This window comes from Lampris incognitus, chromosome 9, assembly GCF_029633865.1.
Source record: "Lampris incognitus isolate fLamInc1 chromosome 9, fLamInc1.hap2, whole genome shotgun sequence".
Taxonomy (NCBI): Eukaryota; Metazoa; Chordata; class Actinopteri; order Lampriformes; family Lampridae; genus Lampris; species Lampris incognitus.
The window spans coordinates 18,243,066-18,260,171 of NC_079219.1; the positions used below are offsets into that span (position 1 = coordinate 18,243,066).

Genomic DNA, 17,106 nt, shown 5'->3' on the forward strand with positions numbered 1-17,106 from the left:
AAACGTCACGTCTGGAGGAAACCAGGCACCTCTCATCACCTTGCTATTACCATCCCTACAGTGAAGCATGGTGGTGGCAGCCTCATGCTGTGAGGATGTTTTTCAGCGGCAGGAACTGGGAGACTAGTCAGGATCGAGGGAAAGATGAATGGAGCAAAGTACAGAGAGATCCTTGATGAAAACCTGCTCCAGAGCACTCAGGACCTCAGACTGGGGCAAAGGTTTACCTTTCAACACGACGACGACCCTAAGCACACAGCCAAGACAACGAAGGAGTGGCTTCGGGACAAGTCTGTGAATGTCCTTGAGTGGCCCAGCCAGAGCCCAGACTTGAACCCAATTGAACATCTCTGGAAAGACCTGAAAATAGCTGTGCAGCGACACTCCCCATCTAACCTTACAGAGCTCGAGAGGATCTGGAGAGAAGACTGGGAGAAATACCCCAAATATAGGTGTGCCACGCTTGTAGCTTCATACCCAAGAAGACTTGAGGCTGTAATCGCTGCCAAGGGTGCCTCAACCAAGTACTGAGTAAAGGGTGTGAATACTTATATACATGCAATATTTCAGTTTTTTATTTTTAATAAATTTGCAAAATTTCTACAAAACCTTTTTCACTTTGTCGCTATGGGGTATTGTATGTAGATTGATGAGAAAAAAAAGGAATTCAATCTATTTTGGAATAAGGCTGTAACAACAAAATGTGGGGAAAGTGAAGGGGTGTGATTACTTTGCAGATGCACTGTATATTTATATGCTCAAAAGTTTGGAGTCACTAGTGATTTTCACATAGAATCAATGTTTCCAGTAATGTTAAAATAATTCTGTTTCATATGTATATATAAAATGATTCTACTGATCTGTTAGCATTATGCACCTACATGGCTTTAAAATAACTTGTGAGAAGTTGCAAAAAATTAAGACATTTTACAATTGTCCAGAATCATTGCATGAGTTGTAGATAATTCCTAATTCAGTTAGAGAACTCTATGTGGTTCCAGAGATCATTAGGAAATTGTAAAAGCAACCCCAGAGACTTCTGGGGTTGTCGACAAATTGATGGGTTACAGGTGAGTGCCGTCAGATAACCTTGCACTTGCAGGTAGAGGAGAGTTGTGCAAGGTTGACCAGGAATCATGGCACGAAAACAGAAGTGCTATTTTTCCTTTTTATAAAGAAGGCCATTCCACGGTTGAAGCAGACTGGCATTATAAAGGATAGGCCAAGAGCAGGAAGCCCTCGGGCAACAACAAAATCAGAAGATAAGAGATTAGCACTCACTAGTAAGAAGAATTAGACTTACAGCACATAATCTGTGCAAATTTTAACATAAACACAGAAATTCCTGTGTCAGTGTCAACTGTAAAACACCACCTAAAACAAGGTGGATTAATTGGGCATGTGGCTGCCAGAAAACCATAATCAAGATGTCAAAATAAAAATAAAAGGTTGGCCTGGGCTCAGAGGAATAGATATTGGACCATAGAAGACTGGAAAAAGGTACTCTGGACTGATGAATCAAAATTTGAAACCTTTGGATCCAATCACTGACTTTTTGTGTGAAGAACTCCTCAAGAAAAGATGATGCCAGCATGTGTAGTGCCCATGGTGGTAATTCAGTCATGATCTGGGGTTGCTTTAGCTATGTTGGAGAGGAAGACCTCTTCAGAATTGAGGAGATTTTGAAAAAAAGAAGGGTACAAAAAGATTCTGTCCAAACATGCAATACCATAAGAACTAACATTAAACAGAAGAAATTTTGTGTTACAGCAAGACAGAGGGGCTGCAGGGGCTTTCTGGAAGGGACAGAACATGAGGGGCAAAAAATATGGAGTCAGAACGTCTGGGTAGTGTAGCGGTCTATTCCATTGCCTACCAACATGGGGATCGCCAGTTTGAATCCCCATGTTACCTCCGGCTTGGTCTGGCGTCCCTACATACACAATTGGCCGTGTCTGCGGGTGGGAAGCCAGATGTGGGTATGTGTCCTGGTCGCTGCACTAGCGCCGCCTCTGGGCAGTCGGGACGCCTGTTCAGGGGGAGGAAGAACAGGATGATCCCCCCCACACGCTACATCCCCCTGGTGAAACTCCTCACTGTCGGGTAAAAAGAAGCAGCTGGCGACTCCACATGTATCGGAGGAGGTATGTGGTAGTCTGCAGCCCTCCCCGGTCAGCAGAGGGGGTAGAGTAGCGATCGGGATGGCTTGGAAGAGTGGGGTAATTGGCCAGATACATTTGGGAGAGAAAGGGCGACAAAGTCCAAAAAATATGGAATGGCCTGATTTAAACCCCATAGAGCTATTGTGAGATCACTTGGATCGTAAGGTTCATGAAGTGTGCCCATCTTCAAAGACACACCTATGGGAAATATAAATGTACTGCATTTATATAACCCTTTTCTAGTCTACCGACCGCTCAAAACGCTTTACAGTGTATGCCTCACATACACACATGCATACACTGATGGTGGAGGCTGCCATGCAAGGTGCCAGCCTGCTCATTAGGAGCAGTTGGGGGTTCAGTGTCTTGCTCAAGAACACTTCGACATGCTCTGTGGAGGAGCTGGGGAATGATCCTTCCATCCGTTATCTGAACCACTTATCCTGCTCTCAGGGTCACTGGGATGCTGGAGCCTATTGCGGCAGGCGGGGAGACACCCTGGACAGGCCGCCAGGCCATCACAGGGCCCACACATACACATTCATACCTAGGAACAATTTAGTATGACCAATTCACCTGACTTGCATGTCTTTGGACTGTGGGAGGGAACCCATGCAGACACGGGGAGAACATGCAAACTCCACACAGAGGACGACCCGGGACAACCCATCAAGGTTGGACTACCCCGGGGCTCGAACCCAGGACCTTCTTGCTGTGAGGCAACCACTGCACCACCATGCCGCCCATTGAGAATGATACCTTAGTAAAATTAATATCCCAAGTGCCTATAATTTGCAAAGCAGTGATTACATCTCACAGTGGATACTTTGATGAGAAATCACTAAAATAGGTAACTGTGTAATTTATTATTTAAAAACCTTTTTTTTTTTGCCCCCAAATACTTGAAATACTAAATGAAATGTCTTAAAATACATTTTGGTGTTAATAATTTAAAAACACTATTATTGAACCAAACAGCAAGAACTCCTTAAATAACAAGTGATTCCAAATTTGAGCGTTTGAGTTTTGAGTGGTAGAGGAATGAGGAAAAAAGAATGAAGGTTGATGTTAAGAAAATAATTTTGCATGCATAACACATTTTTAAGCGTTTCAAAATAAGTCTACCTTTGGTGATTAAATTGAAAGAAAATTCAAGCTTACCTGTTGCATTGCTGTCAGGTCTGTCAGGACTGGAAGACTGAAGACAGACAGAAATATGTTATTTATACAGAAAGGAAAAATGGTCCACAGTCTTAAAAATGAATAAGATTTGGCCGAATTCAGCTGTCAAGTAGTTATGTTTTCTTTTAATAAACTGAAAAGTCTTATTTACCTTAATAAAGCAAGGGTACAGGGAACCACTGTATAATAAATCTTGTGAATACATTCTTATATTTCCATCTTGGGTTGTACCCCATTCGGCACAATCCATGCCTAAATTGTCTTATCCACCCCCTTCTGGATTCCCTTTCTCACTTCATGTCATGAAATCTATGCAATTTAATTGCCTTTACGTCTGTCTGAGACTAAGTCTGTTATTGATTTATGGAGATGAAAGGTTTTTATGTGAGGGTGCAGATATGACGGCGACTGTGTGCTGCAAGTCAACATTTAAACAGAGGGGGGCACTTTCGTATAATAAAACCGTTGTGCAAAGCCCATGCACCCTGGTCCTTTAACCCTATCCAGAGCTCCCTCTATCTAGCTACAGTATGTCTTTCATACACACACACCTGGCAGCTTGCCCAGCCGACCAGATGGGAGGAAAAGCTTTATGCCCACTGACGCAAGGTCAGAAGAAGCCCATTGCTGCAAACACCATAAACCTCTTACTGCATCCACACATACACACACGGTAAACACCATAATGTGCAGCACTGCAGAATGAATCATACAATACTACTGACCTATTGTTAATACAGAGAGCATACATATCAGCCTGCCAGTCATCAGCACACAGACATACACACGCAGGTGCACATGCAGAGAAGAGACTTAACATCTCACACACAAATTGCCCTTATGAGCCCCTGGTGATTAAGCGTTTCTTCCCTCAATCATCCCCCTTGAATCACATGTGTTGTGTTGTGAGGGATGACTACCGCTGGGCAGAACTACAGGAAGTAAACAAATGGGGTCTGGTAGTAATGGATTACAGGTAATTGGGATTACATAATCAGATTACAAAAAACAAGTAACTGTAATCAACCCAGATTACATTAAAAAAATATGTGAATTATAGTTACACTATCAATGATTACTTGATTTCATTTTTGATTAAGTCTTTAAAATATGAAACTTTTTTTCATGATAACCAATGCTCTATGTTCTCATGAAAAGCGTGTCTGACATATGGGGTTTCTTAACACAAGTGCTCCACTTTGTGCCAGCAGCCGGTGCTGGGTCAAGATGGAAGGGTCAGACAGCAGCAGTCCCTCCAAAACAGCATCTATTTCTAGCAATATCATGTGTTTCTTTTTCTTTTAATGAATATTTATGGATAATGGAGTTTTTATTTTTTATTTACATTGAAAATGGAAGATGAATATTTTGAGTTAAGTGCTCCTTTTGCATTACAAGAGCAAAGTCTTCCATGTGGCCTTTGATTAAAAAGCAGCAGCAACAAAAGGTTACAAAAAAGAAACAGCATCCCACATGCTGTAGAATACACAGAGTATACCTGTAGTTCATGCCAGTAGTGTTTTTGTAAGAGTAATTTGATTTGATCAGCAGTCTACTACTACTACTTTCGGCTGCTCCCATTAGGGGTCGCCACAGCGGATCATCTGTTTCCATCTCTTCCTGTCCTCTGCAACTTCCTCTGTCACGCCAGCCACCTGCATGTCCTCCCTCACCACATTCATAAACCTTCTATTTGGCCTTCCTCTTTCCTGGCAGCTCCATCTTCATCGTCCTTCTCCCAATATACCCAACATCTCTCCACTCTGCCACTCCCGACTTCCTCATACAATACCACACCTCCTCTCTCGGCATCCTGTCATATGCGTTCTCTAAATCCACAAAGACACAATGTAACTCCTTCTGGCCTTCTCTATACTTCTCCATCAACATTCTCAAAGCAAACATCACATCTGTGGTGCTCTTTTGTGGCATGAAATAATACTGCTGCTCGCTAATCATCACCTCTCCTCTTAACCTAGCTTCTATTACTCTTTATACCTCTTCAGTTACTACAGCTCTGCACATCACTCTTATTCTTGGAAATCGGTACCAGTATACTACTTCTCCACTCCTCAGGCATCCTCTCACTTTCCAAGATTGTGATTGACATTTCCATCTCTATCCTTCATCGCCCTAATCTGCTGCACATCCTTCCCAGCTTGGTCCCTCTTTCTAGCCAATCAGTACAAGTCCTTTTCTACTTCCTTAATGTCCATCTCTCATACAACTCACCATACACCTTTTCCTTTGCCACATCTCCTTGTACTCCTGTCTACTTTCTTCATCTCTCTGACTATCCCACTTATTCTTTGCCAACCTCTTCATCTGTATACTTTCCTGTACTTCCTCATTCCACCACCAAGTCTCCTTGTCTTCCTCTTTCCAGATGACACACCAAGTACCTTCCTAGCTGTCTCCCTCACTGTTTCTGCAGTAGTTTCCTAGCAATCCGGCAATTCTTCACTACCACCCAGTGCCTATTCAACTCCTTCCTTCTCCAACTTCAACCATTTCATCCTTCACTCGCTTCCTCTTCTTGATCGCCAAAGTCATCCTACAGACCACCACCCGATGCTGCCTAGCTACCTTCTCCCGTCACCACCACTTTGCAGTCTCCATTCCCTTTCAGATTGTGCCTTCTACATAAGATATAGTCCACCTGTGTGCACTTTCCTCCACCCTTAAATGTAAAGATTTGATCAACTGTAAATGCTGAAAATGCAAAATACATTTTATTTGCATTGAAAATGTTTTGAGATGTTTAAAGAGAAAAAAATATTTGTGGAACTCAAATTTTTGTCTGTGTCCATTTTTTTTTAGTATAAAGCGCAATATTTTCAATGTTTGATTTTGAAGTAATCCAGAAGTATTCAGATTAGATTAAAATAAATTGTAATCCAATGGATAGTTTTACTAATTACAAAAATGTCCATGTAACTTGTATTTAGAAACTGACTACATTTCAAAGTAATCTGACCCAAACCTGTTGACAGGGGAATAAAAAAAGACCCTTCCTCTCCTTTCTCTTTGTGTTTGTGGAAATTAACCACCTGGAGGAAGAAGGAGGGTAGATGATAATTAGGATGCAAGCCTTAAAACCTGACTGAAACCTTTCCAAGATGATATTTTGGTGTAGGTGGGCAGGAAAGGAAGTGTAGAAATAGGTCTGTAGTTACTAGATAAGGTAAGGTCTAAGTTGGGGTTTTTTCAGGAGGAGCTGGACCACTGCGCACTTGAAACAGGTTGGAATGGTACCAGTGGCCAGGGATCTGCTGATAATGGAGGGGATGCTGGGCCCGGCTATGTCAAAGACATCCTTCAGGAGGGCAGTAGGGACAATGTTATGGGGGCAGGTTGTAGGTTTCATGACGGAAATGATCTTTGTAAGGGTGGGTAGTGTGAAAAATTAAAAGCAGTCCAATTTAGAAGAACTGACCAGACCAGTGAGACAACTAAGAACGAATGAAAATTTTTACAAATTATTCACACTTAGCAGGGGACATATCTAAGCTGTTAATAGGGGTGGGGCAGATGACAGAATTTATGGTACTGAATAAAATGAGAGTTGTTGGAAATTAGGTCAGAAAAGTATTTTAGTCTCGCAGCCTTAACCACTTTTTTTTTTTTGTTAAAATTTCGAAAGAAATTTGAAGCTTGTCATTCTTCCACTTTTGTTCAGATATTCTGCACTCCCTCCTCAGGGCTCTGGTGGTGTCATTAAGCCAAGGCAGACTACAGACTCCATACAATATTATGGGTTGAAAATGTGCCACGTGACCTTTGTTGCATGTCATCCGGGCTTGCTACTCCTAATTGTTCTTGTCATTCTCCATGGTGTTCTGTTCAGTAAAGTCAACCAAAACAGGTTAAACCAAACAACAACCTCACCTTGTGTGCTCTCCTCTCCTGCTTGGCCTTCATCTCTGCTAAGAGACCGCTGCCCATCACTTGGACCCCAGGGTATCGCCTGCCCCCCTGGGGGCTCCCCCTGCCATCCAAACCTTCCCAGGGCTCATCCATGGAGTCTGGGGTCCTCAGCTCCTCTGACCGGTCTGAACTGCTACTGTAGTCTGTAGGCTGTGAACGACTGGATGCATCTCTGGACTCCCTGGAGAGACAAGAGATATTTACGGACAGATTACACAATGTGTGACTTTCCATTAAATGGGGTCTTATGTGCACTTCAGCTAGTCTGATTGGGTATATGTATATATAATGGAATTGACTGCCTTCACTGGACTATTCTATTGCCCACATTCTTTTTTAGCACTGTTTATAAAGGATAAATGTGCTTGAAAGAGAGCAGGTTTACTTTATTTAATACGTTCTGAAAATGAATGAATGAACAGTTGGTGTGCGGTGAAACCAACCGACTAAACAACCTGATCAGCCATACCTGGACTTCAGCTCTGGCCCTGGGCTCTTTACTACCACCTTTGGTGAGGAGGGCTCCTCGTGGATGGTGGAGGCTGGGACTGAGGCTACAGAGATCGAGGATGAGCCTGAGGATGTAGGTGGGCCCTGGCCCTTTTCCGACTTGTCTGATTTATCTTTATCCTTATCAGATCTCGAGGAACGTGACTTGATCAGGTTGAGGAATCCCCCCTTACTCTTCTTCTTTTCTCCATCCTGAGAATCGGAGCTCTTAAGAGATGGACGTCTGAAAGGAGAGGGAGACCCCAAGAAAAGGTACAGAAAGAAGAGTGGAGGGGACAATGGGAGGTTGATTCAGTCAATTAAGAATTATGTTGATGATGAACGACTACAGGAATACAGCCCAAACAGGGGGTTCATAACTAATAAATTACAGAACATAACTTTACCAAAGAAAACAAAATCAAAATATTAAGTTTATAGTATTTATGCTATAAGTATCCTCTCTCTCAAAAAAATTTAAAAAAGGAAACAAAACAAATTATAACTCTTACTTGGCATCCATCTTTGTGACCTTCTTTGAGAAAAACTCATCTACACCCTCATCTACTCTTCCCATAAGGCCGTTCTGCACTCCATCTTGAGACGGCGCACTGCTGATTTGCTGAGAAAGCAAAGGAAGGAATATGTCAGTGGAAAATGCGACGCTGTCTCTATAACGGTATTTTTTGATGTGCTATTTTTATGCATGTAAACTGTTATAGTACATAGCAGGCTTTGATCACATGTAAAGAAAAAAAATCTAATTTCAAGTATTCTATTTGCAGAAACAAAACCAAATCTTCAGTAGAAAACAATTGAACACAACGTGAGAACTGAAGAAATCTTAACAAAGACCAACATCATTAAACACACCAACCTCCCTCATGCTAGTTAAGGTACACTTTTGAGTTTTGCTCCTTGTTTAGCTAATGTTTTCACTAATGGTCAAGTGCTTTGCAACGCTTTCTACATGCTAAAGCTCCTCACAGGTATTTTGCTGGACTGTGTTTTCTTGTTCCTGCGGGGTCGTAGTTTGGTGAAGTGATGCAACTTTTTGCCTTCCTCAGACGGCAGCTCCCCCATCGCTCCTGATGGATGCCTCTCTGACTTTGGCAGGGCCTGAGATGGAGTTGGAGGAGTTTGAGATGAAGGAGGTGTGTCCTCTAAATGGATAGGGACATCCTCCAGGGCCTTGTCCAAGTCAAATTCCATCTCTATGAACATGGGAATCAATCAAATAGTTGCGATTAGATGTTGAAGGTTCATGCCTCTGGATCACCTTTGACTTGATCCATCCAAGTTGCATTAAATGTGCAGCATCGGCTCAACACTCTTACCAAATTCAACACGATTATTATCTTGTTGCAATGCCACTAAAATAACAGCATACAGATCAATACTAGTACTTCAAAAAATACCATGAATAAAATAAAACAAGTGATTCTCACCAAAGGCACGGGACACGGGCCTTAGCATTCGGCTGTGGATGCTCTTTCTCTTGGATTTAGGAGTCATCTGAAGAAAAGGAGCAGACTAAAACTGAGGAGATATTGGATATAGTTTGTTGATCGTCGAGGGGAAATTTAGTATTGCACCATCAACAATAGAATATACATAAATACACAATAAATATGAAAATACTTAAGCTTGAAGAAACCACATTGTAATAATGACCATACAACCTATTACTACCCGATGGGAAGGAGTCTTCTTGTTTTGAATACAACCCTTCAGTGTTACCATCACTATTCAATTTAGAGTAAAGACACACGTGCAATCTGTTTACTAGCTTGGCAAGTAGATATGCATTTATACACACGCGCACACACACGGAGGGGAAGATAGGGAAAGGGATAAAGAGCCAGCAATCTTTGACAAAAACTGCCCGATTTAGATAGTCTATAATGGCTGGATCTCCGTTTTCAGGGATTCTGTCAAAGGTCTGCTTGTTCCTTTACAAGAGCATATTTATCAGTTGCAGGTGCATCTTAACAGAATCCAGCTTTCCCACATGCTGTCAAAGTCCAAAGTATTAGCAAGTTGAAGAGATTAAGCTCTCCGACTTACATAAAATGATACAGTAAACCCGTTACAGTCAATAAACTCTGAGGTTTCAGCTGGGAAAGTAATGAGGTAATATCTCCGTTAAGCTGTTTGAGCATGCGTGACAGAAGTTCATAAGGAAACTCACTGGCTGCCGTGGTCAATGAATATTCAATGACAAAGACAGCTAATTATAATAAAGATATGAACGTGTTTGGTTTTAACAGCATTTCAAATTTGTTTTTTGTTTTTTTGGGATCCCCCCCCCTTTTTCTCCCCAATTGAACCCAACCAATTACCCCACTCTTCCAAACCGTCCTGGTCACTGCTCCACCCCCTCTGCCAATCTGGGGAGGGCTGCAGACTACCACATGCCTCCTCCGATACATGTGGAGTCGCCAGCCGCTGCTTTTCACCTGACAGTGAGGGGTTTCACCAGGGGGGCGTAGTGCGTGGGAGGCTCATGCTATTCCCACCAGTTCCCCCTCCCCCCCGAACAGGCTCCCCGACCGACCAGAGGAGGCGCTAGTGCAGCAACCAGGACACATACCCACATCCGGCTTCCCACCCGCAGACATGGCCAATTGTGTCTGTAGGGACGCCCGATCAAGCCAGAGGTATCATGGGGATCCGAACCGGCGATCCTCGTGTTGATAGGCAATGGAACAGACCGCCATGCCACCCAGACGCCCCAGCATTTCAATTTTAACAGGGCCAATGCAGGTGGGTTAAAGCAATGTTTACAGTTCCCCCACAAAAAAAGTCTTAAATCACCGACAAAGTGGTTAATTTTCCTTATTTGTGTTGAAGACAAGTTGAAGGAAAACACAGCTTCAGAGAACACACACTGATTTGAACGGGGTCTAAAATGAATTTCAGCCTCAACAGATTTCACTGACACAATTCTTTTATGAATGTAATGTTTCAATCCAGATTAACATGAGTGAAATATTTCAGTATATATATCTTAGTTTAGTTAGATTTTTAAAGTAATTTGATGTAATGAGATGATGCATAGTGTATGAAGTCATGATGACTAACGATGCCAGGGCGTTGGCCAAGTGTTGGATTTGTCTTTCTGTTCGTTTGGCTTCACATCAGATGACATCATGACCTAGTCAAGCGAGCGATCCTTTCTTATACATGAGTAATTATCATGATGGAAAATATTTTTCATGGCTTTCAAGTATAACTTGGGTTACAGACAAAAAGGGCAAGACTACGGAGTTATTGTTTTGGCTAACTGGTCGATCACATAACTGGCAAAGCAAGGAGGTAATGTCTTTTCTTAAGAGGAATGAGACATTTCTTGCATGCTAATCTTACAATCAGTGCAAGGTCAACGTTTTCAGACTTTATTGTGTCGGCACACCATTAATCAGAAGGTGGCAAGACGTTGATTGGCACTTGACAGAATACCAAGATGGTACAGCATCAGTTCTTCACATATTAATGAGATCTCAGATTCCCGAAATCAAGCTGCACAACATGGAGTTTGGACCACTATTTTAAAATCTGCATTAGAATAAAGGTACATGAGTCTCACAGCAGGGGCATGACAATTGACAACCATGTCGTGGAAATTAAAACAAACCTGGTGTGCTTGATTTTAGTGCGACATGCACTGGAATACAAGAAACGTGATCATATTTCAAAATGTTTTGAGTTCAAGCGGTACGCATTTGTAAAGGTTGTGGTGATGCACTGGATAAAGGTTAGAAGGGTGCAGTGTGATTAGAGGGAACGGTGGTTTTAATCAATGACTTGCACATTCAACAGCATTGAATATGGAACGAGAGAAAGAAAAGAAATGAGAAATATGGGGAAAGACAGTAACAGAAGAGAGAGACAGCTGGATCTACTATACTCCCATATTTATAGTTTTACCTAAAACGAGTGACCTTCATGTTTGCATGCTACGTTTCAGTGTGTTGCAGGAACTAAATTAGATGCACACAGCATATTCTTCATACTGATGAAACAGGCGCTGTGCAGAAAACAACACAGCAGGCAGCCACAGTGGGGGCGAGGAAAGAGCAGGAAAAAGGAAGAGAAAGGAAGTGGATAGAAATGAGAGAACACAGGGACAGTCCACAGCTACTTACACTTGTGCAGCACAGAGTCTCCATGAAGCAAAGGTTGAAAGAGAAGGAACGGAGGAAAAGGCGGAAGAGAGAGAAAGAGAACATACAGTAAGGCCTAACGAAGAGAAAGTGGAAGAATGAGAGACACAGCCATGACAGCACTTGAAAAAATGAACTCTTCTTTGGGTTTAAGAAGGAGAAGAAAGCGCTATGGCTACGATAGGCCGAGAGTCGGGAGAAAGAAGAAGTGACAGACAGAAACAGAAAAGACAACATGCAACCTCCTGTTGGCTGTGGCCCGCTTTGACAAGGCTCAACCGTTTATCATAAGAAACAAATCGGAGTCGAATTTACGGGTTGCATCGATACCCCTGAACACTGCCAATTCATCAAAGCCAAGCTTTAACTATGAGCACAGTCTGCTGTTGCACAGTAATCCATCACTTTTAATGAACATGAATTTATGGGCTACATTAAGCACCGGGGAGTTTATTGAACAGGAACATTACGCATCGGAAGAGTTGTTGGATGGAAACAACCTCTTAGACGCAATTCAATTTTATTCCCATTAGGGAAATCAGATAAATCAGATATTCCTCTATTTATGGAAACAATAGAAGTTCAGGTGGCTTTATATTTAACTTTTTGGGGCCCAGTGTATCTGTTTTTTTTTTTTTTTGGTAATTTTAACAAGTATTATAAATTTAGCCTGGTCTCACAAATAACAGCAGCACTGGCAGTGGTGCATCCCTGAACACTGTAATGTACATCCTTTGGATAGAAACATTTTTGAACTGGGCAAATAGAAACAGATTATGCTTCAAAAATGCTTTAAAATAAAAAAGGGAGCACGTGATTGAGCTGATTGCGTCGCAAAGTGACGGTTTCATCTTTGAGGACCTGCAATCATCATATGTCTGGATGGGTAAATTAAACACACCTTATAGTTATGATAAATGGGGAGGCTTTTTAAATGTTGTGCTCAGGAGTGAATAATAGACAGACACGCTGGAAAAGACAAAGTTGTGTTAGAGACCTAGTGAGTGAGATGATATCGAAACCCTACACACTTATAGTCCCTTCAGTCAGTCAGCCACACACACACCCACGATTACTCATTTGCCAGGTGAACCTGTCTGCGGTCTAATCAGTACAACTGATTTCTCCTTTGTATCGCTGCTTTGAAACAACATACTAAACATAAATAACATACTTAACTAGCCCAACCACAGCTGACAAGTGCTGTATGGATTTTTGATGGTGTGCATGGCTGTGTTTGTGTTAGCCTGATGGTATCTGGCAGTGTGTGTGCACCGACACCTTTATTTTTATGCTCTCTCTCGTCATCTCTTACTTCTGTTCATCAAACCCTCGGTGCTCATCAGCCATGTCAATGAGGGTGCTGGCACAACTAACTGTCAAGTTGTGTCCCCATTGGGTGTCCAGGTAGCGTGGTGGGCTACGCCATTGCCTAACAAAACGGGGATCGCCAGATTGAATCCCAGTGTTACCTCCGGCTTGGTTGGGCCTCCCTACATACACAATTGGCTGTGTCTGCGGAAGCCCGATGTGGGTATATGTCCTGGTCACTGCACTAGCGCCTCCTCTGGTCGGTCGGAGCGCCTGTTTGGGGGGACTGGGGCAAATAGCATGACCCTCCCATGCACTACAACCCCCCTGGTGAAACTCCTCATGGTCAGGTGAAAAGAAGCGGCTGGAGACTCCACATGTATCTGAAGAGGCATGTGGTAGTCTGCAGCCCTCCCCAGATCGGCAGAGGGGATGGGGCAGCGACCGAGATGGCTCAGAATAGTGGGGTAATTGGCCGGGTACAATTGGAGAGAAAAAGGGGGATAAAAAAAAAGAAGTTGTGTCCCGATTGTTAACGTTTTCCCTGACACTGTGCTGTTGTTTCCATTTTAAAGGCCTTTTTCTTTCTTTTTTGGGGGGGGGGTCCCCTTTTTCTCCCCAATTGTACTTGGCCAATTACCCTATTTTTCGAGCAGTGCTCGTTGCTGCTCCACCCCCTCTGCTGATCCAGGGAGGGCTCCAGACTACCACATGCTTCCTTCTATACATGCGGTGTCGCCATCTGCTTCTTTTCACCTGACAGTGAGGAGTTTCGCCAAGGGACGCAGCACGTGGGAGGCTCATGCTATTCCCCCCAGTTCCCCCTCCCCCCCAAACAGGTGCCCCAACCAACCAGAGGAGGCGTTAGTGCAGCAACCAGGACACAAAACCCACATCCAGCTTCACACCCGCAGACATGGCCAGTTGTGTCTGTAGGGACGCCTGACCAAGCCAGAGGCAATAAGGGGATTCAAACTGATGATCCCCATATTGGTTGGCAATGGAATAGACCAGCGTTTCTCAAACCTCTCCTGGCGGACCACTTGTCCTGCATGTTTTAGATCTCTCCCTGCTCCAACACAGCTGATTCAAATGATCAAGTCGTTATGAGCTCCCGAAGCTGCCTAATAACAAAACTGATCATTTAAATCAGCTGTGTTTGGAGCAGGGAGAGCTCTAAAACATGCAGGACAAGTGGTCCTCCAGGAGAGGTTTGAGAAACGCTGGAATAGACCACTATGCTACCCAGACGCCCCCCCCCCAGCCTTTTCCTCTTTATAAGACTTTAGTAATTTAAGTATATCCATCATTTCTGTCAAACATTATAAAACATAAAAACAAAGGAAATTATATTTTACTTTGGCCCCAGACTATTCCTACTGCATGTAGACATTCTGGGGCCTGACAGATGTATCAACCACCCAAGATTATTGGCTGACTCTTGCATTTCATTAATACATCCATGAATGGGCGAAAGAGCAAACGGTTTTTCCTATCAACCGCCTCGTTTTAAGCCCTTTAAAAATGCCATACACTACTTCCCCAGCAGAGGGAAATATTAACAAATTTACAAACCTCTGGACACACTCTTGGGATACACACCACAACAAAGTCATCTTCTACAACACAAGGCTAGTGGACAAATATCGCAGACCATTTCCTTTGTTTCATTCAAAAATGTCTCACACACACACACACGCACACCAACCCTACCATGCATGACTCCAAATCTTCCAGTCTCTCTGCTTCCAGTATCTCCGTTGATGCTCGTTTAGGAGTCTTCTCCTCTGGGACATCCAGATCCGCTGACTCCTGCTGCACCAGGGGACGACCTCGACGCACCAGGTGGTCTGCCTGGTGGGGGGGAAGTGTAGGTGTAGAAAAGGTGGAGAGGGGACATAGTTGATGGGAGATCAGACACGGACAGAAGTGGGAAAGGGAAAAGAAGATAGGAGGGAGGTAAGTTGGTAGGAGAACAGAGTACGGGTGAGGAGATGAAGGCAGGGGAGAAAGTGGTGGGTGGAGGGATGAAAAGGAAAAAGTGTTGAGGGAAGGCAAGATGACAATACAAAACTTTGCCATTAAATTAAGATTTTTCTTTATGAAAAATGCTAACCTTTTAAACATTTTCCATGATACCTAATCAAGTGGTATTGCTCAAAGTAGCATTGTTGACATTGGACTTGACTTTAAATGTATTTTTTTAACCAATCACGTTGCCTCTAAGCAATATCAGGATGATGCTTACCTTTCCTGAGTGTTTTGTCAACAAAAAGGCGTTAAGAAAAAGATAAAAACGGTCAAGTATGATTGAGTATTAATTATTAGCTATTTCTCTATCCTTGTTCTGCCCCTATAAAGGTAGCTTGGTGTATTTAAGTTGTTTATCTTGTGTAGTAGCACCACCCTGCGGTAGTTCGTGTACAAGGTCGTTTCTTGCTTCGTTTAATTGCTGGGAGAAACCGACATCAGCTCTTCAGTTAAACACTGTTCTTCTATATCCTGCTAGCTAAAGCAACGTCTGTAAGTACAGTTCATCTGTCAATGTATGTTAATATAACCAGCAGGATAATTTGTATCCGAATGAATGTCCAAGTATTATTTTACTGTAGCCGTAGCACAATGTGGCTAAGCTAGGCTAGCTCCGCACCTCTATGCTATCTGCCTACTTACCGTAACCTGTTCTATATTTATCGTTTAATACCGTTTTCATAATTCTGATACCCTGTCTGTATCGTGCTTAGTTTCTCAATGAACGTCATGAAAATCGATACCCTTGCCGTGGAGTTTTCTTGGGAGTGTTTATCTGGTTGGATAGTTAGCGTCATCGGCTAACGAGGCCCACACGATCCTAATAAATTAAGCAAAATGGCTGACCAACCAGTCAAATGACTAATATGTGTGAAAATGCATGAAAACATGAACATGACGCCGCGTAACCACTGAACAAACAAAAGTACTGATAGACTCTGTGACGTATTCTTGTCTTACCAGAGTATGTTGTGAGCTGGAAAGAGCCTCTAAGATCTCATCAACAATACGGTCTGAGAGGAAGGATGCTAGACTCAGCTTCACCTCACTAGGAGAGAGGAGGAGGGCAGGGAGTGGCATGGAGGATAAGAGAAAAACTCAGCGTTGTATGGAAAGACCGTGAGAGGAGTTGAAACGTGACTTAAGATGAAAATAACTGTCTTTTAATAAACACACACACACACACACACACACACACAAATACACACTGTACAAGTATATATAACGAACAGCATCCCAAAACTCTCACCAGCCCACCTGATCTTGTTAACAATATCCACCCCAGACTGCTCCAGCAGAGTTCTGGTGACAAAGCTTGGGGGCACGACCATCTTGGCCGTACAGGCCTTCATCAGCTCCTGACGAAGACTGCTCTTCTTCATCACATGGGGACACAGGTCCTCTGCTGCATCTACCATAGATTCTAGTAGAGCCTGGAAGAAAATGATCAGTTAAACGTGTGTGTGTGTGAGAGACAAGACAGTGAAACATATATCCTGTGTGAACTGTACAATATATGTGAGCCATAGCTAAAACACATTCATAAACTATTTGTAAACATTTGTCCTTTCTGAAAAGTTTAAAAAAAACTCGGAAAAGTGGGGTAATTGGCTGGATAAGATTGGGGAGAAAAAGGGGGAAGAATCCATCCAATCTTTCACCAGATGAGGTGACCCAGTGATGATTCAGTCTATCGGCCACTGATGAAAAACTTTTCATTTGCAGTAATGTGGAAAATTACGAACGTGTGTCTGTGGCGACATTCCTGACAGAACCCCCCAAATCACAAAGGTCTTGTTTTCCGTCACCCACCCAGCAGTGAGTGGCTGGTCCACCAG

The 17,106-nt window shown here is 43.0% G+C and overlaps 1 protein-coding gene across 1 annotated transcript in view; it reads right to left on the minus strand.

The window, feature by feature from the left end:
- LOC130117534 (F-actin-uncapping protein LRRC16A-like) overlaps positions 1 to 17,106 on the minus strand; it is a 145,471-nt gene that overhangs the window by 8,079 nt on the left and 120,286 nt on the right. The window contains 9 exon segments of the mRNA XM_056285636.1: positions 3,324 to 3,360; positions 7,233 to 7,452; positions 7,741 to 8,004; positions 8,273 to 8,382; positions 8,748 to 8,974; positions 9,209 to 9,275; positions 14,951 to 15,091; positions 16,229 to 16,316; positions 16,526 to 16,701. Coding sequence (XP_056141611.1) covers positions 3,324 to 3,360; positions 7,233 to 7,452; positions 7,741 to 8,004; positions 8,273 to 8,382; positions 8,748 to 8,974; positions 9,209 to 9,275; positions 14,951 to 15,091; positions 16,229 to 16,316; positions 16,526 to 16,701 — 1,330 coding nt within the window.